The 16,697-nt window shown below is 40.8% G+C and overlaps 1 protein-coding gene across 2 annotated transcripts in view; it reads right to left on the reverse strand.

Annotated features, from left to right (window-relative positions):
- PNPT1 (polyribonucleotide nucleotidyltransferase 1) overlaps window positions 1–8,512 on the reverse strand; it is a 48,310-nt gene extending 39,798 nt beyond the window's left edge. The window contains exons 1-4 of one of the 2 annotated variants that reach the window (XM_078149527.1): window positions 8,316–8,376; window positions 4,711–4,841; window positions 1,433–1,493; window positions 767–841 (exon numbers count right to left, since the gene is read on the reverse strand). In XM_078149527.1, coding sequence (XP_078005653.1) covers window positions 767–823 — 57 coding nt within the window. In that variant the 5' untranslated portion in view covers window positions 824–841; window positions 1,433–1,493; window positions 4,711–4,841; window positions 8,316–8,376. Of the gene's footprint in view, window positions 1–766; window positions 842–1,432; window positions 1,494–4,710; window positions 4,842–8,315 lie in introns of both variants that reach the window. The other variant, XM_020996225.2, reaches the window with a different exon arrangement.
- Between the last annotated feature and the right edge of the window lie 8,185 nt (window positions 8,513–16,697).

Raw genomic sequence — 16,697 nt, forward strand, 5'->3', positions numbered from 1 at the left:
ACCATTGCCTTACAAATAATTATCTACCTGGGACAGATAGCAATTTATTCTTTGGAGCAAATACAGTGTTACTTTATTTTATGTTTACAAGACAAAGGTTTTATAGAACTTGAGTTGAAGGTGATCTTAAAGGCCATCTAATTTAATGTTTCATCCAATAAAAAAATCTCTTCTAAATATCTTTAGGGCAAGAGGAATTCCTACTGCACTACTTTGCTAACTTCTAGAACAACTTGTCGTTCAGCTGTGTCTGACTCCTTGTGACCTCATTTGGGGTTTTCTTGGCAGAGATAGTGGAATGGTTTGTCATTTCCTTCTCCAGCTCATTTTATAGTGAGGAAACTGAGGCAAACAGCATTAAGTGAATTGCCCAAGGTCACACAGCTTGTAAGTGTCTGAGGCCAGATTTTAACTCAGGAACAGGAATCTTCCTGACTCCATGTCTGGCATTCTATCCACTGTGCCACCTAGCTGCCCCTCTAGAGTAACTAAGGTTCCATTGTTTCACCATGCTATATACGAAAAACTTTTATAGGCTGAAATAAAATCTGCCTCTTTGCAAATTTGTTACTATATATGTAAGGAGATCATTAGAGTCTATAGATAGCCACTTACTGTCATGAGTTTAATGACTCATTTAAAAAAGTGACCTATACTCATCCCTAGTCAAGACACTCCATCCAAAGAATTAAGTAATATGGAGGTATTTTTCCCTTTCTATTCTTCAGAAGCTATCACAATTTCAAACAAATTATCTGGTACTTACCACTAAAGGCATGAACTGAGAGGGTGAAGGCTTTGTTTTACTGACTGCTGTGACCATCACAGCTGTTTCACCTGACTTCAAAAATACAAAAATACAACAAACAGTAAGTAGCATTAGCACTAGGAATTATCAATATACCAACAGCTTCCAATTATTTAATAGAAAGATTAAAAAAAAAGAATGAGTTGCTACTTTACTTCAATTAAACTCAATGGAAGATTACTGTTTTTCATAACAGTGACTTTAATTAATCTTAAGTGGCCAAAAGCAGACTCCTGCTATGCAACAATGACTGAAACAAGAACAAAGTCAATATGAAACAAGAAAACATAGTACATTTTTCTCTATCATCAATAGAAGCAGAACAAGAGATATAACTATAGATCAATAAAACTTCCTCCATAAAAGTTCATAAGACACTAGAATATCTAACTTAATTAATGCAGTGAAATAATTTTTTTTGAAATCTCAAAGATAAGAAAGGGTACCTATTCTGGAACACTTTTGATATAAATATTGGAAATAAACTAGATAATCCCTGAATTGACTTCTACTACCAAGATTCTTACATTATCCATTTAAATCATCCATTGTTATGGAAGAAATTAAAACCAGGTCCAGTAACCATTTTTTAAAAACTGAAAATTAAAAACCATAATGTTTTACCTGTACTACAGCACAGCCATCTGCAAATCTAGCCAGTTTTCCAGAGGATATTTCTAGTTTTCTGTTTAAAACAAAACCAAAAGGACTTAAGTCATCAATTCAATTGACAGCCCTGATTCAGAGAGCCTACAAAGTTCTCTTGAAGAGAGCAGGGTGTTCATTTAATGTGGTAATAACAACACTTTATGTAGAGTTTTTATAGAATTTTTAGAGAGCGTTAAGGTTTGCTAAGTGCTTTCCTTATGTTCTCTAGTTTGAACCCTAGAAGGGAGGTGCCATCACTATCCCATATTATATAAGAAGAAACAGAGGTGGAATGAGGTTAAAGTGATAAACTGCAATTCCTACTAAATCCTTTGAATTTCCAATTCCAACCACTTCTTCTTTGAAAAAGTCTATGGTATCCACCCATTCTCTTTCACGGCCACAGTTACACCTTTAATTCAGGCCTTCATCACCTCACACCAGAATTACAATGGTATTCCTAACAAGCCTCCAAGTATCTAGTGCTATAAGTAGTTGTAGGATTAATAATAAACTGTACACTACAGGTTCTTAACCCTTTTGCAGTAGGGCGAAGAATATGGATCCCTTCTCAGAATGTTTTTAAGTGCATAAGAAATGCATTTTACTATATAGGAGATCAATTATATTGAAATACAATGATCAAAACAGTGGGGAATAAAAAACAAAACAAGTTCACAAACCCCAGGTTAAGTACCTCTAGATTACATCAAGTATGTAAGCTGACAAACCTACAAAAGTTTCTGTATCAAGTCCAAATTTCTCTGCCTGGCTTTAAACATTTTCATATTTTGGCACCACCAGCCTCACTTCCCAACATGCCCTCAATGCAATCTTTGTTCCAGCCTTCTCTGTTCTACATGTTATGGTACTTTCTTCATGTTTTCTCTTCATTGACTGCCACCTCTCTCTTCCTTTCTGCCTACTGAAATTATACTCATCAATCAATCCATCCACAAGTATTAACTTCAGTACCTACTATGTGGGAGGCACTAGGCTAGATATTAGAGGTGCAGAAACAAAAGGGAAAGAGTCCCTGTTCTCAAGCAGCTAACATTCTACTGGGGAATACATCATGGTCACACATAAGTAAAAACATGATATATGAAATACAAAAAAGACATGGAGGTAGGACATTAACAACTGGGAAAATAAGGAAAAGCCTCTTGAGCTGAGTCTTGGAGAGGGCTAGGGTTTCCAAGAAACAGAGGTATGGTGGGAAAACATTCTATATGTAGTAGACAGATTCTGTAAAGGAATGAAGGTGAGTAAAGGAATGAAGGTGAGAAGATGGAATATTACATACGAGTAACAACCAGGTTTGTTTGGTGGGTGATATAGTACGAGGAGGGGGAATAATAACATGTAATTAGCTTGAAAAACTTTGACTGATGCCATTATGAAAGACTAAATGCTAAACAGAAGAATTTGTATATTATCCTATAGGGGAGCCACTGTAGTTTCTTGAGTAGAGGAATAACATGGTTGGACTTGTTCTTTAGGAATATCAAGTAAGCAGTTATGTGCAAGATATTTAGAAGTGGAGAGACTTGAGGCAGGGAGACCAATAGGAGGCTACTAAAACAGTCCAGGTAAGAAATGTTAAGGGTCTGGTCTAGGTTGGGCAGCTAGGTTGCACAGTGGATAGAATGCTGGGCCTGGAGACAGGAAGACCTGAGTTCAAATCTAGCCTCAGACACTTACCAGCTGAGTGACCACAGGCAAGTCACCTAACATTGTTTGCCGCAGTTTCCTCATCTGTAAAATGAGCTGGAGAAGGAAATGGCAAACACTCCAGTATCTTTGCCAAGAAAACCTCAAATGGGGTCAGGAAGAGTCAGATATGACTGAACAACAAACTAGGATGGTTGTGATGTAAGGAGAAAGAAGAGATGGATGCTAGAGATGTTGACACGGTAGAACGACTGAATATGGGGGAAAGTGACAGTGAAGAGTTGAGCACAACTTCAAAGTTGCAAACCTTGTCAGTGACATGCTACCCCAGAAGCAGTATGGTATAATAATAATAATAATAATAATAATAATAATGATAATAACGATAACAACTAATATTTATATAGTGCTTACTATGTGCTAGGTACAGTGCTTTACAACTACTATCTCATCTGCTGTTATTATCACCACTTTACAGATGAGGAAACTGAGGCTGAGAGACATGAAATGACTTGCCCTGGGTCACACAGTGAGTGTTGAGGGGGATTTTAATATATACTGGTCCCACCTCAGATACTTAATAGCCATGTGACCTTCTCTCAGCCTCAGTTTCCTCATCTGTAAAAAAGAGGGGGTAGACTCTATAGCTTTTAAGGTTTGTTATAGCCCTAAATCCATGATCTTATGAAATGGAAAGTTAGGAGGAGGAAAGGTGAGTTCTCTTTTGGATATATTTAGTTTAAGATGACTTTGGAACATCTATGGAGATGTCTAGTAGGCTGTTAGAGGTGGATGGGAGCTTAGGAGACAAATGAAGGATGGACATGTAGCTACATCATAGATCTAGATCTAGAAGGGAATCTCAGATGTCACTGAATCCAACCTCCTATGGAAATACAGGACCAAACTGTTTAAGTTACTTGCTCCAAAGTCACACAGCTAGGAAGTATCTTAGGTAGGATTTGAATATAGGTCTTCTTTGTTCCCAAGTTCACTGCTATCTACTATAGTTTGATGCTTTTCAAATCATCTGTATAGAGATTGCTAGTTGTCTCCCAAGCATGGAAGGTGTTCCTACTTTACTTCTGGCTCTTAGAATCCTTGGTTTCTGAATCTAAATCACTACTGATTAGAGAAATGCAAATCAAAATAACTTTGAGGTACCACATCACACCTATCAGGTTGGCTAACATGACAAAACAGGAAAATGATAAATGTTGGAGAAGATGTGGGAAAATTGGAACACTAATGCATTGTTGGTGGAGTTATGAATTGATCCAACCATTTTGGAGAGCAATTTGGAACATGCCAAAGGGCTATAAAAATGTGCATACCTTTTGACCCAGCAGTAGCACTTCTAGGGCTGTATCCCAAAGAGATCATACAAATGGGAAAAGGACCCACATGTACAAAAACATTTATAGCAACTCTTTTTGTGGTGGCAAAGAATTAGAAATTGAGAGGATGCCCATCAATTGGGGAATGGTTGAACAAGTTGTGGTATATGAATGTAATGGAATACTATTGGGCTGTAGGAAATGATGAGTAGGTGGACTTCAGAGAAACCTGGAAAGACTTACATGAACTGATGCTGAGTGATGCAGGAGAATGTTGTATACAGTAACAACCACACTGACAGATTTAGCTCTTTTCAGCAATGCAAGCATCTAAGACAACTCCAAAGTCTCATGATGGAAAATGCTATCAACACCTGGAGAAAGAAAGAACTATAGAGTTTGAAAGCATAGTATTTGCTTTTCTTTTCTTGTTTCTTCTTTCTTGTGGTTCCTCCTATTGGTTCTAATTCTTCTTTACAACATGACTAACGTGAAAACAAAGTTTAATAGGAATGTGTATGTAGAGCCTATATCAGATTGCATGCTGTCTGGGGAAGGGAGGGGGAGAAAATTTAAAACTCAAACACTTATGGAAGTGAATGCTGAAAACTAAAAATTTAAAAAAAAAAAGAACCCTTGGTTTCCTTTAACACTCCCCTCAGTAAATGACATCTTCTACATGAAGCCTTTCGTTTTCCCCTGCCAGCTTCCTTTCCCACCCAAAAATTTACCCTGTAAATAGTGTGATTTTGTATTGATTTAAGTTCTCATTGTAAGCTCTTTGAAGACTGGGACAGTTTCATTTATTTCTTTGTATCCCTAAGCACTTGGAACATAATATGCATTTGTTGACTAACTGAACAGATTACCAAGAGCTAGCAGAGAGAGAGGGCCCAGGACAGGGCCCTTTGGCACACTCACAATAAGGTGCTGGGCATGGATAATGATCTTACAAAGCAGATCATGGTCAGACAGGTAGGAAGACATCTAAAAGAGAAAAGTAGTGTTCTGAAAACCAAGGATGAGAGTCTTTGGAAGCACAGAGAGCTCAATAATGTCAAATACTTCAGAGGTCAAGAAGGAAGAGGATTAAGAAAAGATTATTAGATTTAACAATACAGAAAACCCTGGTGACTTTAGATAGGGCAGCATCTATCAAGTGACTGAGAATGAAACTAGATTGTAAGAGGCTGAAACTGAAAACTGGTGGTAGGCAAACGGAGGCAATGAGTGTAGACAACTTTTTCTAGGAGTTTGGCTGTGAGTGGGAGATATCTATAGATATATATGTGTATGTATGTATGTACGCACACACGCGCACGCACGCACGCGCACACACACACACAAGAGCTTGGAGGAACCACAGGGTCAGGTTTCATCAACCTCTAACTCTATTTCCTCTCATTCTCTTCAATCTAGCTTACAATCTTATCATTCAATTGAAACTGCTCTCCCTTAAATGTCCAACATAGCCAAATTCAAGGCCCTTTTCTCAGTCCTCATTTTCCCTGACCTCTCTTCAGTGTTTGGCACTTCTGACCACCTTCTCCTCTTCTTTAATTTCTGCTTTCTCTTTCTTCCTGCCAGCCTGATTATTCCTTAGCTTCCTTTGCTGGATCATTATCAATGTCTCTTTTCCCTTCCCTCATCAACTGTGGCTGGAACCCAGGTTCATCCTGTGTCTTTTCTTTCTATACTCTTATGGTGAGTTCATCAGCTCCCAAAGGTTCATCCCTATGTAAATGACTCTAAGATCAAAACCAGCCCTTCAACACTAACTTCCTAATGGACGTTTCCAAATGGATGTCCCAAAGGCACCTTAAATTCAACAAGTCTAAATTAAAACTCTATCTTTCTTCCACAAAACTTCTTCTGGCTTCATTCTATACCACTTGATTGAAAGTTTCAGGATTCTCTTTATTGCTAAATCTAACAGTGGTCTTTTCTCAATCCTCTTCCTTCTTGTCCTCTTGCAGTATGAGACTACTGACTACCCTGTTCTTTCTTTCTTAGTTCTATCAAGGGTACTACTATCCTTCCAGTATACAACCCAGAAATCATCCTCATTTTTCACCCCCCTCCCCCAAACCCAATTGGTTACCAAGTCCTGAGAATTCTATCATCATACTCTCACGTTCTCTCCCCTCACAAGCACTCTAGTTCTGACTTTCAGACCTTTATTATCTCTTAACTGGACCATGGCAAAAGACACTCCTAAATCAGTCACTCAGCCTCTGACTTCTCCCCTCTAATCAATATTCTACCCAGGCACTTAAGAGATATTCGTAAAGCACAGGTCTGATTATGTCACTCTCCAACAAAAGAAGCTCCAGTGTCTCTTTATTGCCACATATCCCTCGAATTTAAAGTACTTTGAAATCAGGCTCCAACTTACCCTTTCAAACTTTCTATCCATTATACTCATTCACACACTCTACAATTCAGTCAGACTGATGTCCCTTATAGACAGCAATCTATCTCCTATTTCCATGCTTTTTTGTAAGTGCCTGGAATGTAATCCCTCCTGATCTCTGCCTCTTACTTAGATCTCTAGATTCCTTTAAAGATCAGTTTAAGTTCAAATTCCAACAGGAAACCTTTCCAAGCGCCAGTGCTTCCTACCATGTCCCAAACTGCCCAATACTGACTATGTATATATTTTATGTATAATATGCAGACATGCTATTCCATGCTCTTCCCCACAGAATGTGAGCTCTTTGTGAGCAGTGGCTGTTTTGATTTCATCTTTGTATTTCTAGTGGCCTACCACAGAGCTTGGTAAACAGTAAAAGCTTAACATATAGATACCTATTTGACTGCTTGATTGTTGAATCTATAGGAGGGCAACAGAGCAGAAATATTAAGAATGTGGTTTGAGAAAAAGTCAATGAATGTGACAATTAAGAAGTCATCTGAAACTCTGAGGCAGCAACCTGCATACCAAGGGTGAACCAGAAACATGGGACTTGAGCAAATAGCACAGGACAGAAGCAACAGGGAAAGAATTAGAGGATTCAGAAATGGAAAGAGCATTAGAGATAAGGCAGTTAAACTCACATTTTACATACGAGGAAATTATTAAAGTCCACACAGCTGATAAACAACAGAATACCACTTAGTCAAAATCCAGTACTCTTTCCATTATATTCCATTACTGAACGCCAGGCTCAATCAAGAAGCACTGATTAAAGACAGACACTGTGCTAATCGCTGCTCTCATTAATATAGCATTTTAAGGTTTGCAAATCACTTTTGATCCTCACAACCACCTCAATCTTAGTTTTATCTCAGTCGATCTTCTCGACAGTCTTGTGAGGAAGATTTTATTTCGCAGTCACAGATTTGGTGCTAGCAGGCACCTGGGAGGCCATCCAGTTCAACTCCCTCATTTTTACAGATGAGGAAACTGAGACTAGGAAAGTTTAAGTGCCTTACTTGCACAAGGTCACAAAGCTAGAAAGTATCAGAGGCAGGATTTGAACCCGGATCTTCCAGTCTCCAGCGCTCCATTTTGCAAACGGAGAGGCCGGGGCTCAGCGAAGTTAAAAGACTTCCCCAAGGAAGGATGAGAAAGAGATGAAGCCCTCCAGCTCTCAATGCGCCCTCGCCCCGGGGGGGTGCTCAATAGCTCTCCTGGGGTTCAGAGGGGGCTGGGGGCGGGGCCGTGACCTGAGAGGACTGGAGTGGGAAGGGCCCCAGGTGGGCAGAGATCCACCCAGGGAAGACTAGGGGGTAAGGAGGCCCAAGACGGAGCCGCTCGGCTGGGCAATCAGAGACCCGAGCCCGCGGCGGAGACAGAAAATGCTGGTGCTCAGAGGAGCTGGCGACGGCGCCAGGAGCTCCCGTACCTGCTGCCCAAGTCCACGGCCACGGTCCTGGGCTTCGTGCTTCCCCAGAGCGCTCGCGCCTGTCTCGGAGGGAGCCGCTGGGTCCGGCCCGGCCCGAGTAAGGGCCGGCTCTTCAGCGCGCGGAACCGCAGGCATAAGCAGCAGCGCGTGGAGGCTGCCATGACACCCCGGCGGAGGACTGCCCCGAGACACGTCCTGATTGGCTGGTCAAAGCAGGCCGGAAGAACGGGCGCCCCTTGGTTTCATTTCTGCTGCTGGTGGGGAAATCCGAGAGAATTACATCCCACAGGGGCCGGAGAGGGACAAACTTAATTAAAAAGCGAACTGGGGCACATCTCTCTGGCTCTTAGTGAGATCTGAATCTGAATGGTACCCTAGACAGTTGCCAACTGTGTGACCCTGAGGAAGTCATTTGACTTCGCTGAGTGTCAGTTTCCTCTTACGCAAAATGGGGATGTTTAAAATCTTTAAATTTTTAAAAATTTAAATGTTTTTAGACTTTGATTAGAAATTTAAATTAACTAACAATTAAACATTTTAAAGGCTATAATACCTGTAATATCTATGTCACTGGCTTAGTTTTGATGATCTCCTGAGATAAGTTTTGTATAGCAGTTTACACACTTTAAAGGCTGTGGAAATGTCCATAAAACTAATGGAACCAATAGTGGAGCTTAGAAAAGTGATATAATTTGGGGCAGCTAGGTGGTGCAGTGGATAGAGTACTGGCCCTGGAGTCAGAAGGATCTGAGTTCAAATATGACCTCAGACACGTGATACTCACTAAGTGTGTGACCCTGGGCAAGTCACTTCCCCCTGATTGCTTCATCAAAAAAAAAAGTGATATAATTCAAGGAGGCAGAGAAAAGGCAGGAAGCTGGCTGAGCTCTCCCCAGGTTTCCCTGGAACAACTTTAAATCAATTCTCTAAACAAATTCTATAGCAGGCCTGAACAACATACAGCCTAGCCTTCGGGCCACTTGCAGTCTGACAAAGGGTTGCAGGCTGCCAGGAAAAATGTAGGATTGCCACTGCAGATTTTCCTGTTTGTCATGTGACTGGAGGCAACCGGCTGTCCTCAATCTTGTGCAGCTCAGTCCTAGAGCTAAAGAACCCACGAAAAGATGGACTGAAACAGTTTTCCAGCCCAACTTAGAAGGACTTCAGGAAAGGCCTGTCTCACTCGGGTAAAAGAGCAGTGCAGAGAGGGCAGTCAGGGTCCCAGCAAGCCGAGGGAGGCTGGTAGCCCCAGCACAGATTAGCAACCAAGGCTCTGAGGTCCTGGCTCAGCAGGCCAAAGGCATGACAAGCCTGCTGTGAGGCCTCCAGCCCCAGAACCCATGGCTCAACAGCGCCACCAGGCCTGGTGACCCCAGTGCAGCAGGCAAGATGCCCGCCCCAAAGGCCTGGGCTCAGAAAGCCAGTAACCAGCCTCAAGGGGGAATATGAATTGGTCTCAAGCCCAAAAAGTGCTCTAGGAAGAGCTCAGAAAGGAATCAAATAAGAGAGGTAGAAGAAAAGTGGAAAAATAAATGAGAGTGATGCAAGTGAATCATGAAAAAAAAGTCAACAGCTTGGAAAAGAAAAGCAACTCCTTAAAAAGTAGACTTGATCAAATGGAAAAGGAGACATAAAAGCTAAATGAAGAAAATAATTTCTAAAAAATTAGAATTGGGCAAGTGGAACCTAATGACTCTGAGACATCAAGAATGAACCCAACAAAATGAAAAAAGATGAAAAAGTCTGTGTACCTAACACTGTAGGTAGATAATAGAATACTAGAGGGAACATAATAATGGAAATTACTTCACTACACATGAAGTCTTTAAATCGGGGTTCAAGTTTTGCCTCAGACATAGTTTTGCTGTGTGATCCCGGACAAGTCAATGACCTACTCAGTGCTGTAGGCTGCTTTCTAAAACTAGAGATACTGGATTTTGTATCTGCTGCTCTTTCTGGTTTCAACTTCTCAGAACAAGATGCCCCTCCCATTATAAACTCAACTTTGAAACCTGCCACCACGGTTAACTCAAGCCTTGACTGACTCCAGCTCCCTCAGCCTCCTTTGCCTTCTATTGGAGGGCTGGAGGGTAGATTACCAAACTCCTCCCAATGTCTTCCTTTATAGAGGGCAGAAACTGGAAGATCACTTCACTTTGCATCTGCTTCCTTGCTTGGTTTGAACTCTATAGAACAAGATACCTCAGTTCCTCATACCCTTTGGTGTTACCCTCCCCTTCCCTACCTCTTTTTGCTTGTTATCATAGTCCTTTGGTTTGTAAGGTTGTTAAGGACAGGGATGGTCTTTTTATTAATTGTATTCCCAGTGCTTAGCATAGTAGCCGGCATATTATAGGTGCTTAATAAATGTTTGTTGGTTTGTATATATAAATTACAGAAATGGTGCCAATTTACATTGGTAGAGGGAGTTTCCTTACCCAGAAAGTTCCCTGTATTAATGAAATAACAGATTCAGTGCCTATTCCTGTTTAACTAAACATCAGCTTTCTTCTGGGTTCCAAGGACTGTTACAGAATCTTGAAGCTGCATGTCTCTCTGTTCAGAAGTCTTGTTCTCTGAAGCTGCCTTTCTTCAACATGTTTAGTTTGTCCTATCTCATCTCCTGGGCGTGTGTATTCCTTGTTACTGGAGACCTCAATATTTTATGCTTGGAACCAAATGATAGTGTCTTTTATGTGGAACATCAAGGAGGCCAGTGTCACAGGATCTAAAAGTATATGGCAGAGAGTAAATGGAAGAAGACTGGAAACATAGGAGGAGGCTAAGTTATGAATGGTTTTATACACTAAACAGAGGATTTTGTATTTGGTCCTGGAGGCAATAGGGAGCCACTGGAGTTTATTGAGTAAGGAGGTGACATTGTTGAACTTGTGCTTTAAGAAAATCACTTTAGTTGTTTAATGAAGGATGGGTTGGAGTAGAGAGAGACTTGAGGCAGGAAGAACCACCAGCAGGCTATTAGAAAAGTCCAGGCATAAGGTGATGAGGGCCTACACCAGAATGATGGCAGTGTCAGAAAAGAAGGGATATATTCAGATATTGCAAAGGTGAAATCTACAGGCCTTGGCAACAAATTAGATATGGGCAGGGTTTGGGGGTTATTGAGGGCTGGTGGGAGAGGAGAGTGAGAGGTAGTGAGAAATGGAGAATGACTCCTAGGTTGGGAGCCTGAGGGATTGGGAGGATGGTAATGCCCTCTACAGCAACAGAAAAGGTAGGAGAGGGGAATAGTTTAGGGCTGGGGTGGGGAACCGGCAGCCTTGAGGCCACATGTGGCCCTCTAGGTCCTTAAGTGCAGCCCTTTGATTGAATCCAAACTGTATAGAACAAATCCCTTTAATAAAAGGATTTGTTCGGTAAAACTTGGACTCAGTTCAACTTGGTTCATGGTTTAGATATAAAGGCTGATACTATAAGCAAACTGGGAGAGCAAGGAATAGTTTATCTATCAGATTTATGGAGAACAGAATTCATGACCAAACAGGAGACAGAGAACACTATGAAATGCAAAATGGATAATTTTGATTATATCAAATTGAAAAGTTTTGGCACAAACAAAGCCAATGCAACCAAGATTAGAAGGAAAGGAGAAAATTGTGCAAGAATTTTTACAACCAGTGGCTCTGATAAGGGCCTCATTTCCAAAAATATAGAGAATTAAGTCAAATTTGTAAGAATGCAAGTTATTCCTCATATCAAAGGATATGAACAAACAGTTCTCAGATGAAGAAATTAAAGCCATCTATAATCATATGAGAAAATGCTCTAAATCACTATTGATTAGGGAAGTGCAAATCAAAACAACTCTTAGGTACCACATCACACCTATCAGATTGGCCAACATGACAAAACAGGAAAATGATAAATGTTGGAGAAGATGTGGGAAAATTGGAACACTAATGCATTGTTGGTTGAGTTGTGAACTGATCCAATCATTCTAGAGAGCAATTTGGAACTATGCCCAAAGGATTATAAAACTCTGCATACCCTTTGACCCAGCAGTAGCACTTCTAGGGCTGTATCCCAAAGAGATCATAAAAATGGGAAAAGGACCCACACGTACAAAAATATTTGTAGCAGCTCTTCTTGTGGTGAGAGGATGCTCAACAATTGGGGAATGGCTGAACAAGTTGTGGTATATGAATGGAGGGTAGCTATCGTGCTATAAGAAATGATGAGCAGGCAGACTTCAGAAAAACCTGGAAAGATTTACATGAACTGATGCTGAGTGAAGTGAGCAGAATCAGGAGAACATTGTACACAATAACAGCCGCATTGTTCGATAACTAACGTTGGTAGTCTTGGCCCTTCTTAGCAATGCCAGGATCTAAGACGTCTCCAAAGGTCTCAAGAGGGAAAATGCTATCCACATCCAAAGAAAGCACTATGGAGTTTAAATGCAGATTGAAGCATACTATTTGCTATTTTTTTTCTTCTGTTTTGTTGTTTCCTCTTTCTGGTGATTCCTCCTATTGGTTCTAATTCTTCCTTACAACATCACTAACGTGAAAATATGTTTAATAGAAAAAAACCCCCAAAAGTTGAACTCAGTTAAAAGGCCGCACCCAAGGACCTAGAGGGCAACACTTGGCCTCAAGACCTCAGGTTCCTCACCCCAGTTTAGGGGGAAAGATAATGAGTTCAGTTTTGGACATGTTGAGTTTAAGACTAAGATATCAACTGGACATCCAATTTGAGATGTCTGAAAGGCAGTTGGAGATGCAAGATTGGAGGTCAGCAGAGATTTTTGAGCAGGATAAGTATATTTGAGAATTGTTAGCATAGAGACTATAATTAAATCCATGGGAACTGATGAGATGATGGAGAAGAGGCTCAGGACATGGAGAAGAAGCAGATAGGTAGGAGGAGAGAATGTCCCAAAAACCCAGAGAGAAGAAAGTATCAGGGAGGAGAGGGTAACCAACAGTATCAAAGACCAAAGGTTAAGAATGAAGATTGAGCAAGGGCCATTGGATTTAGCAGCTAAGAGATCACTAGTAAATTTGGAGGGAGCAATTTTGGTGGAATGATGTGTTTGGAAGCTGGATTGTAAGGTGTTAAGAAAAGAGTGGGAGGAGAGAAAGGGGAGACACTTATTGTACTCAGCCTTTTCAGGGAGTTTAGCCACACAGGGCAGAAGAGATATAGGATGATAGTTATTGGAGATGAAAAGATCAAGTGAGGGTTTTATTAAGATGAGGGAGTCATGGGCATGTTTTAGGCAGTATTAGGGATGAGTCAGTAGCCAGGCAGAGACTGAAAATAAGTGATGGAGTGGGCACAGCAGAAGGAGCAATATGTTGGAGTAGATGGGAAGGAATGGGATTGCTTGAGCAGGTAGAGGGGTTAGCATTGGTAAGGAGTAAAATTATTCCATCATATGAGACTTGGGTGAAGGAGGAGAGACTGGCAGAAGGCATCTGAGTGATAAGTGAGGAAGAGGGGAGAAGAGTGAGCTCAAATAAATAGCCTCATTTTCCCCCCGAGCTGTATGAGGCAAGTTTCTCACCTGAGAGAGTAGAGGAGAAGCCATAAGAAATTTGAAGAGGGTTAAAAAGTTTTGGAAGAATTGTGGCCAGTGGGACAGTGAGTTGATGAGGCAGATATAATGGGCTTTCTTAGCAGCAATGAAGACCCAGTTGAGCTTGTGCAACATAAATTTATAGTGGACCCAGTCAGAACAATGTGTAATTTTCTCATTCTACATTCAGCATCATGTATGTAGGAGCAAAGGTAACTAATGGTGGGAGAGAGCCAAGGCTAAGACTTTGTAGGGTGTAACTGGTGATGTGATAAGGGGGCTAGAGATATAAGAGAAGAGGACAGTGTGAGTTGAATTGGTTCACCAAGGGTTTAAGATGGGGAAAAGAGGAGAGAATGATTGGGGCAGGGGAGACAACCGACTGGAAGAGAATTGAGGGGTCAAGGGACTGGAGGCCATGGTGAGGATGAAAAGTAGTTTTTGTAAGGGAAGGCAGAGGGAGAGGTGAAAAGCCAATAGGTTGTGTCAGATAAGGGCATGTCAATTCTTAAATGCAGAGGTGGTACATTTGTGGGTGATGGGTGATGACCATCTTTGCGTGTGGCTGAAGTGAGGTGGAGGAGTCAAGGGAAGTGAGTATGTTGAGGAACTGAGTGGTTAAGGAGTTTGAAAGTTTTAAAAATCAACATGTATGTTAAAGTTCTAGTGTTAGAGCAGGAATTGGAGAAGAAAGAAAAATTGTGAGCCATGTACAAAGTCATTCAGGAAGAAAGCAGAGTGACCTGGAGGTCTGAAGACAATAGCCACCAGGATTTTTATTGGGTGAATTGCATGAATAGCATGAACCTCAAAAGAAGAGAGATTACTGAGTGATGGAGGTAGAGGAAAAACCTGAAAGTGTCATGGGGGGAGGAGCCAGTTTTCAGTGAGAGCTAGTAAATGGAAGGAGTGGGAGAGGAAAAGGTTAAGGGTGATAAGTTTATTGCCTGTTAAACAGGCATTGCAGAGGATACGGTGGAAGGACTGAGTAGTGTTTGGTTGAAACTTTGGAGCAGAGGGGTTGAGGGGGATGGGAATAAGGGGTTGGAAAGTGGGGAATAGTGCTTGAATGATGACCTACAGGGGTTCAGAATCAATCACTGCAATGTGAAGAGTATGACTAGGTGTGATAATATTCATCACTGAGTAGAGGGCAACACTTCACTTCCCCAAGGAGGATGGAGATTGGACTGGAGGCAAATGCAGAATGAAATTGGAGGGACATGTGGTCAGATGACCAAATGAGAGGCCTGGCTTCATTATTCCTCTTCCCTCTGAAGGGTAGAGATTAAGGAGAAAAAAAAGGCATAGGAGGGGACAGAGGTTGAAATATGACAGGAAAAATAAGTCTTGTTCCCCACCAACGTTCCTATTCCTTTTCCTTCAAAGGATAGGCCCAGCAGGAGAGGCCTGATGTCAAAGAGAAGATTGCTCTTCTTCGCACTAGAGGTTCTCTACATCCATATTGGGGGAATAGACTGGCAGCAGAAGGTGGAAGTTATCTCATGCTGGTACAGACAGAAGTCATTACTTTGGGGCAAATGGAAGATGCCCAGCTCAAATCCTTGCTGCCTTTCCTTGGGAAATACCATGCTCCCAGCAAGAGACGGAAGGTGCAAGGTACTTGATCAGAGGAAGATTAGGCTGTTCTCTCCTGAGGAGATCAGGTGGTTAACAGGAAATGGTAGATTCCCTGCCCGTATATTATCTCATTTGATCCTCACAACTCTTTGAGGTAGGTGCTATTGTGAGAATAATTTTGATACCCCTACTCAGTTTGATCAGCATCTACTCAGTTCATTGTGATTCATGGGTATTGGTGATTGTCTGTAAGTAAAGTAAGTAGAATAAAATTAATTTTAATTGTTAGAACAAGAATTATATAGGTTGGAATTAATTTACCCACTATGTGTTGATGATAATACCCATGTATTGATAATTATATTGCTTTTTATTGATACATTAGTATTCTATAGATTTATAGTTATTTTATTTTTATTTTTAATTTACGGAATAAAAGAAGCATTCGTATAACATAGTACAATAAAAAGATGATTGCATATGAAACTATAAATTTATTTCATACAATTTGCTATTCCTTTCAAATATACAACAAAATTATCATGTAATTTTTTTTCTTCCCTCCCTCCAGATGGCTATCATTAGACACAAATAGGTATATGTGTGTATGTGTGTGTATGTGTGTGTGTACACACACACAATTATTCTATCCATACTTCTCTTCATTAGTTCTTTCCCTGGATGCAGATAGCACCTTTCTTCACATGTCCTTTATAGTTAATTTGGGTATTTATAATAGTCAAAGTAACTTATTCTCTCAGAGTCGTTCTTAAAACAATATTGCCGTTACTGTATAAGATCTTCTCTTGGTTCTGCTCATTTTGCTCTTAGTTATTTTGTGCAAATCTCTCCATGTTTTCCTAAAATCATTGAGCCCATCATTTCTTATAGCACAGTGGTATTCCATCACAGAAGCTTGTGTTAATCTGTGTTAGGGATAGTGACAGAGATGTGCTATAGTCCCCACTACTCCCCATGAACGTGCTCTGAGAGCTGCTGTATTCCAGAAAACCAATTTCTCCTTTTACTTTGTTCTTTTACACCTAATGTTTGTAACACCCTGGTACAAAGTCTCAGAATCCTGTTGCCTAGCCACTGACTAAACATGTGTGATTGATGACATGTGTAAAGTTTGATGACTAAATTTTGGTGATTGATGTATATTTCCCTTTGACTAATCATGTGGATTTCCTCTTTTTGGAATTGACCAAAGAATTGTATACCACCTCATCTATTTTTGGAATCCCATGAGTTGCAAT

The sequence above is a fragment of the Phascolarctos cinereus genome, unplaced genomic scaffold, assembly GCF_003287225.1.
Source record: "Phascolarctos cinereus isolate Bilbo 61053 unplaced genomic scaffold, phaCin_HiC Scaffold_2;HRSCAF=192, whole genome shotgun sequence".
Lineage (NCBI taxonomy): Eukaryota > Metazoa > Chordata > Mammalia > Diprotodontia > Phascolarctidae > Phascolarctos > Phascolarctos cinereus.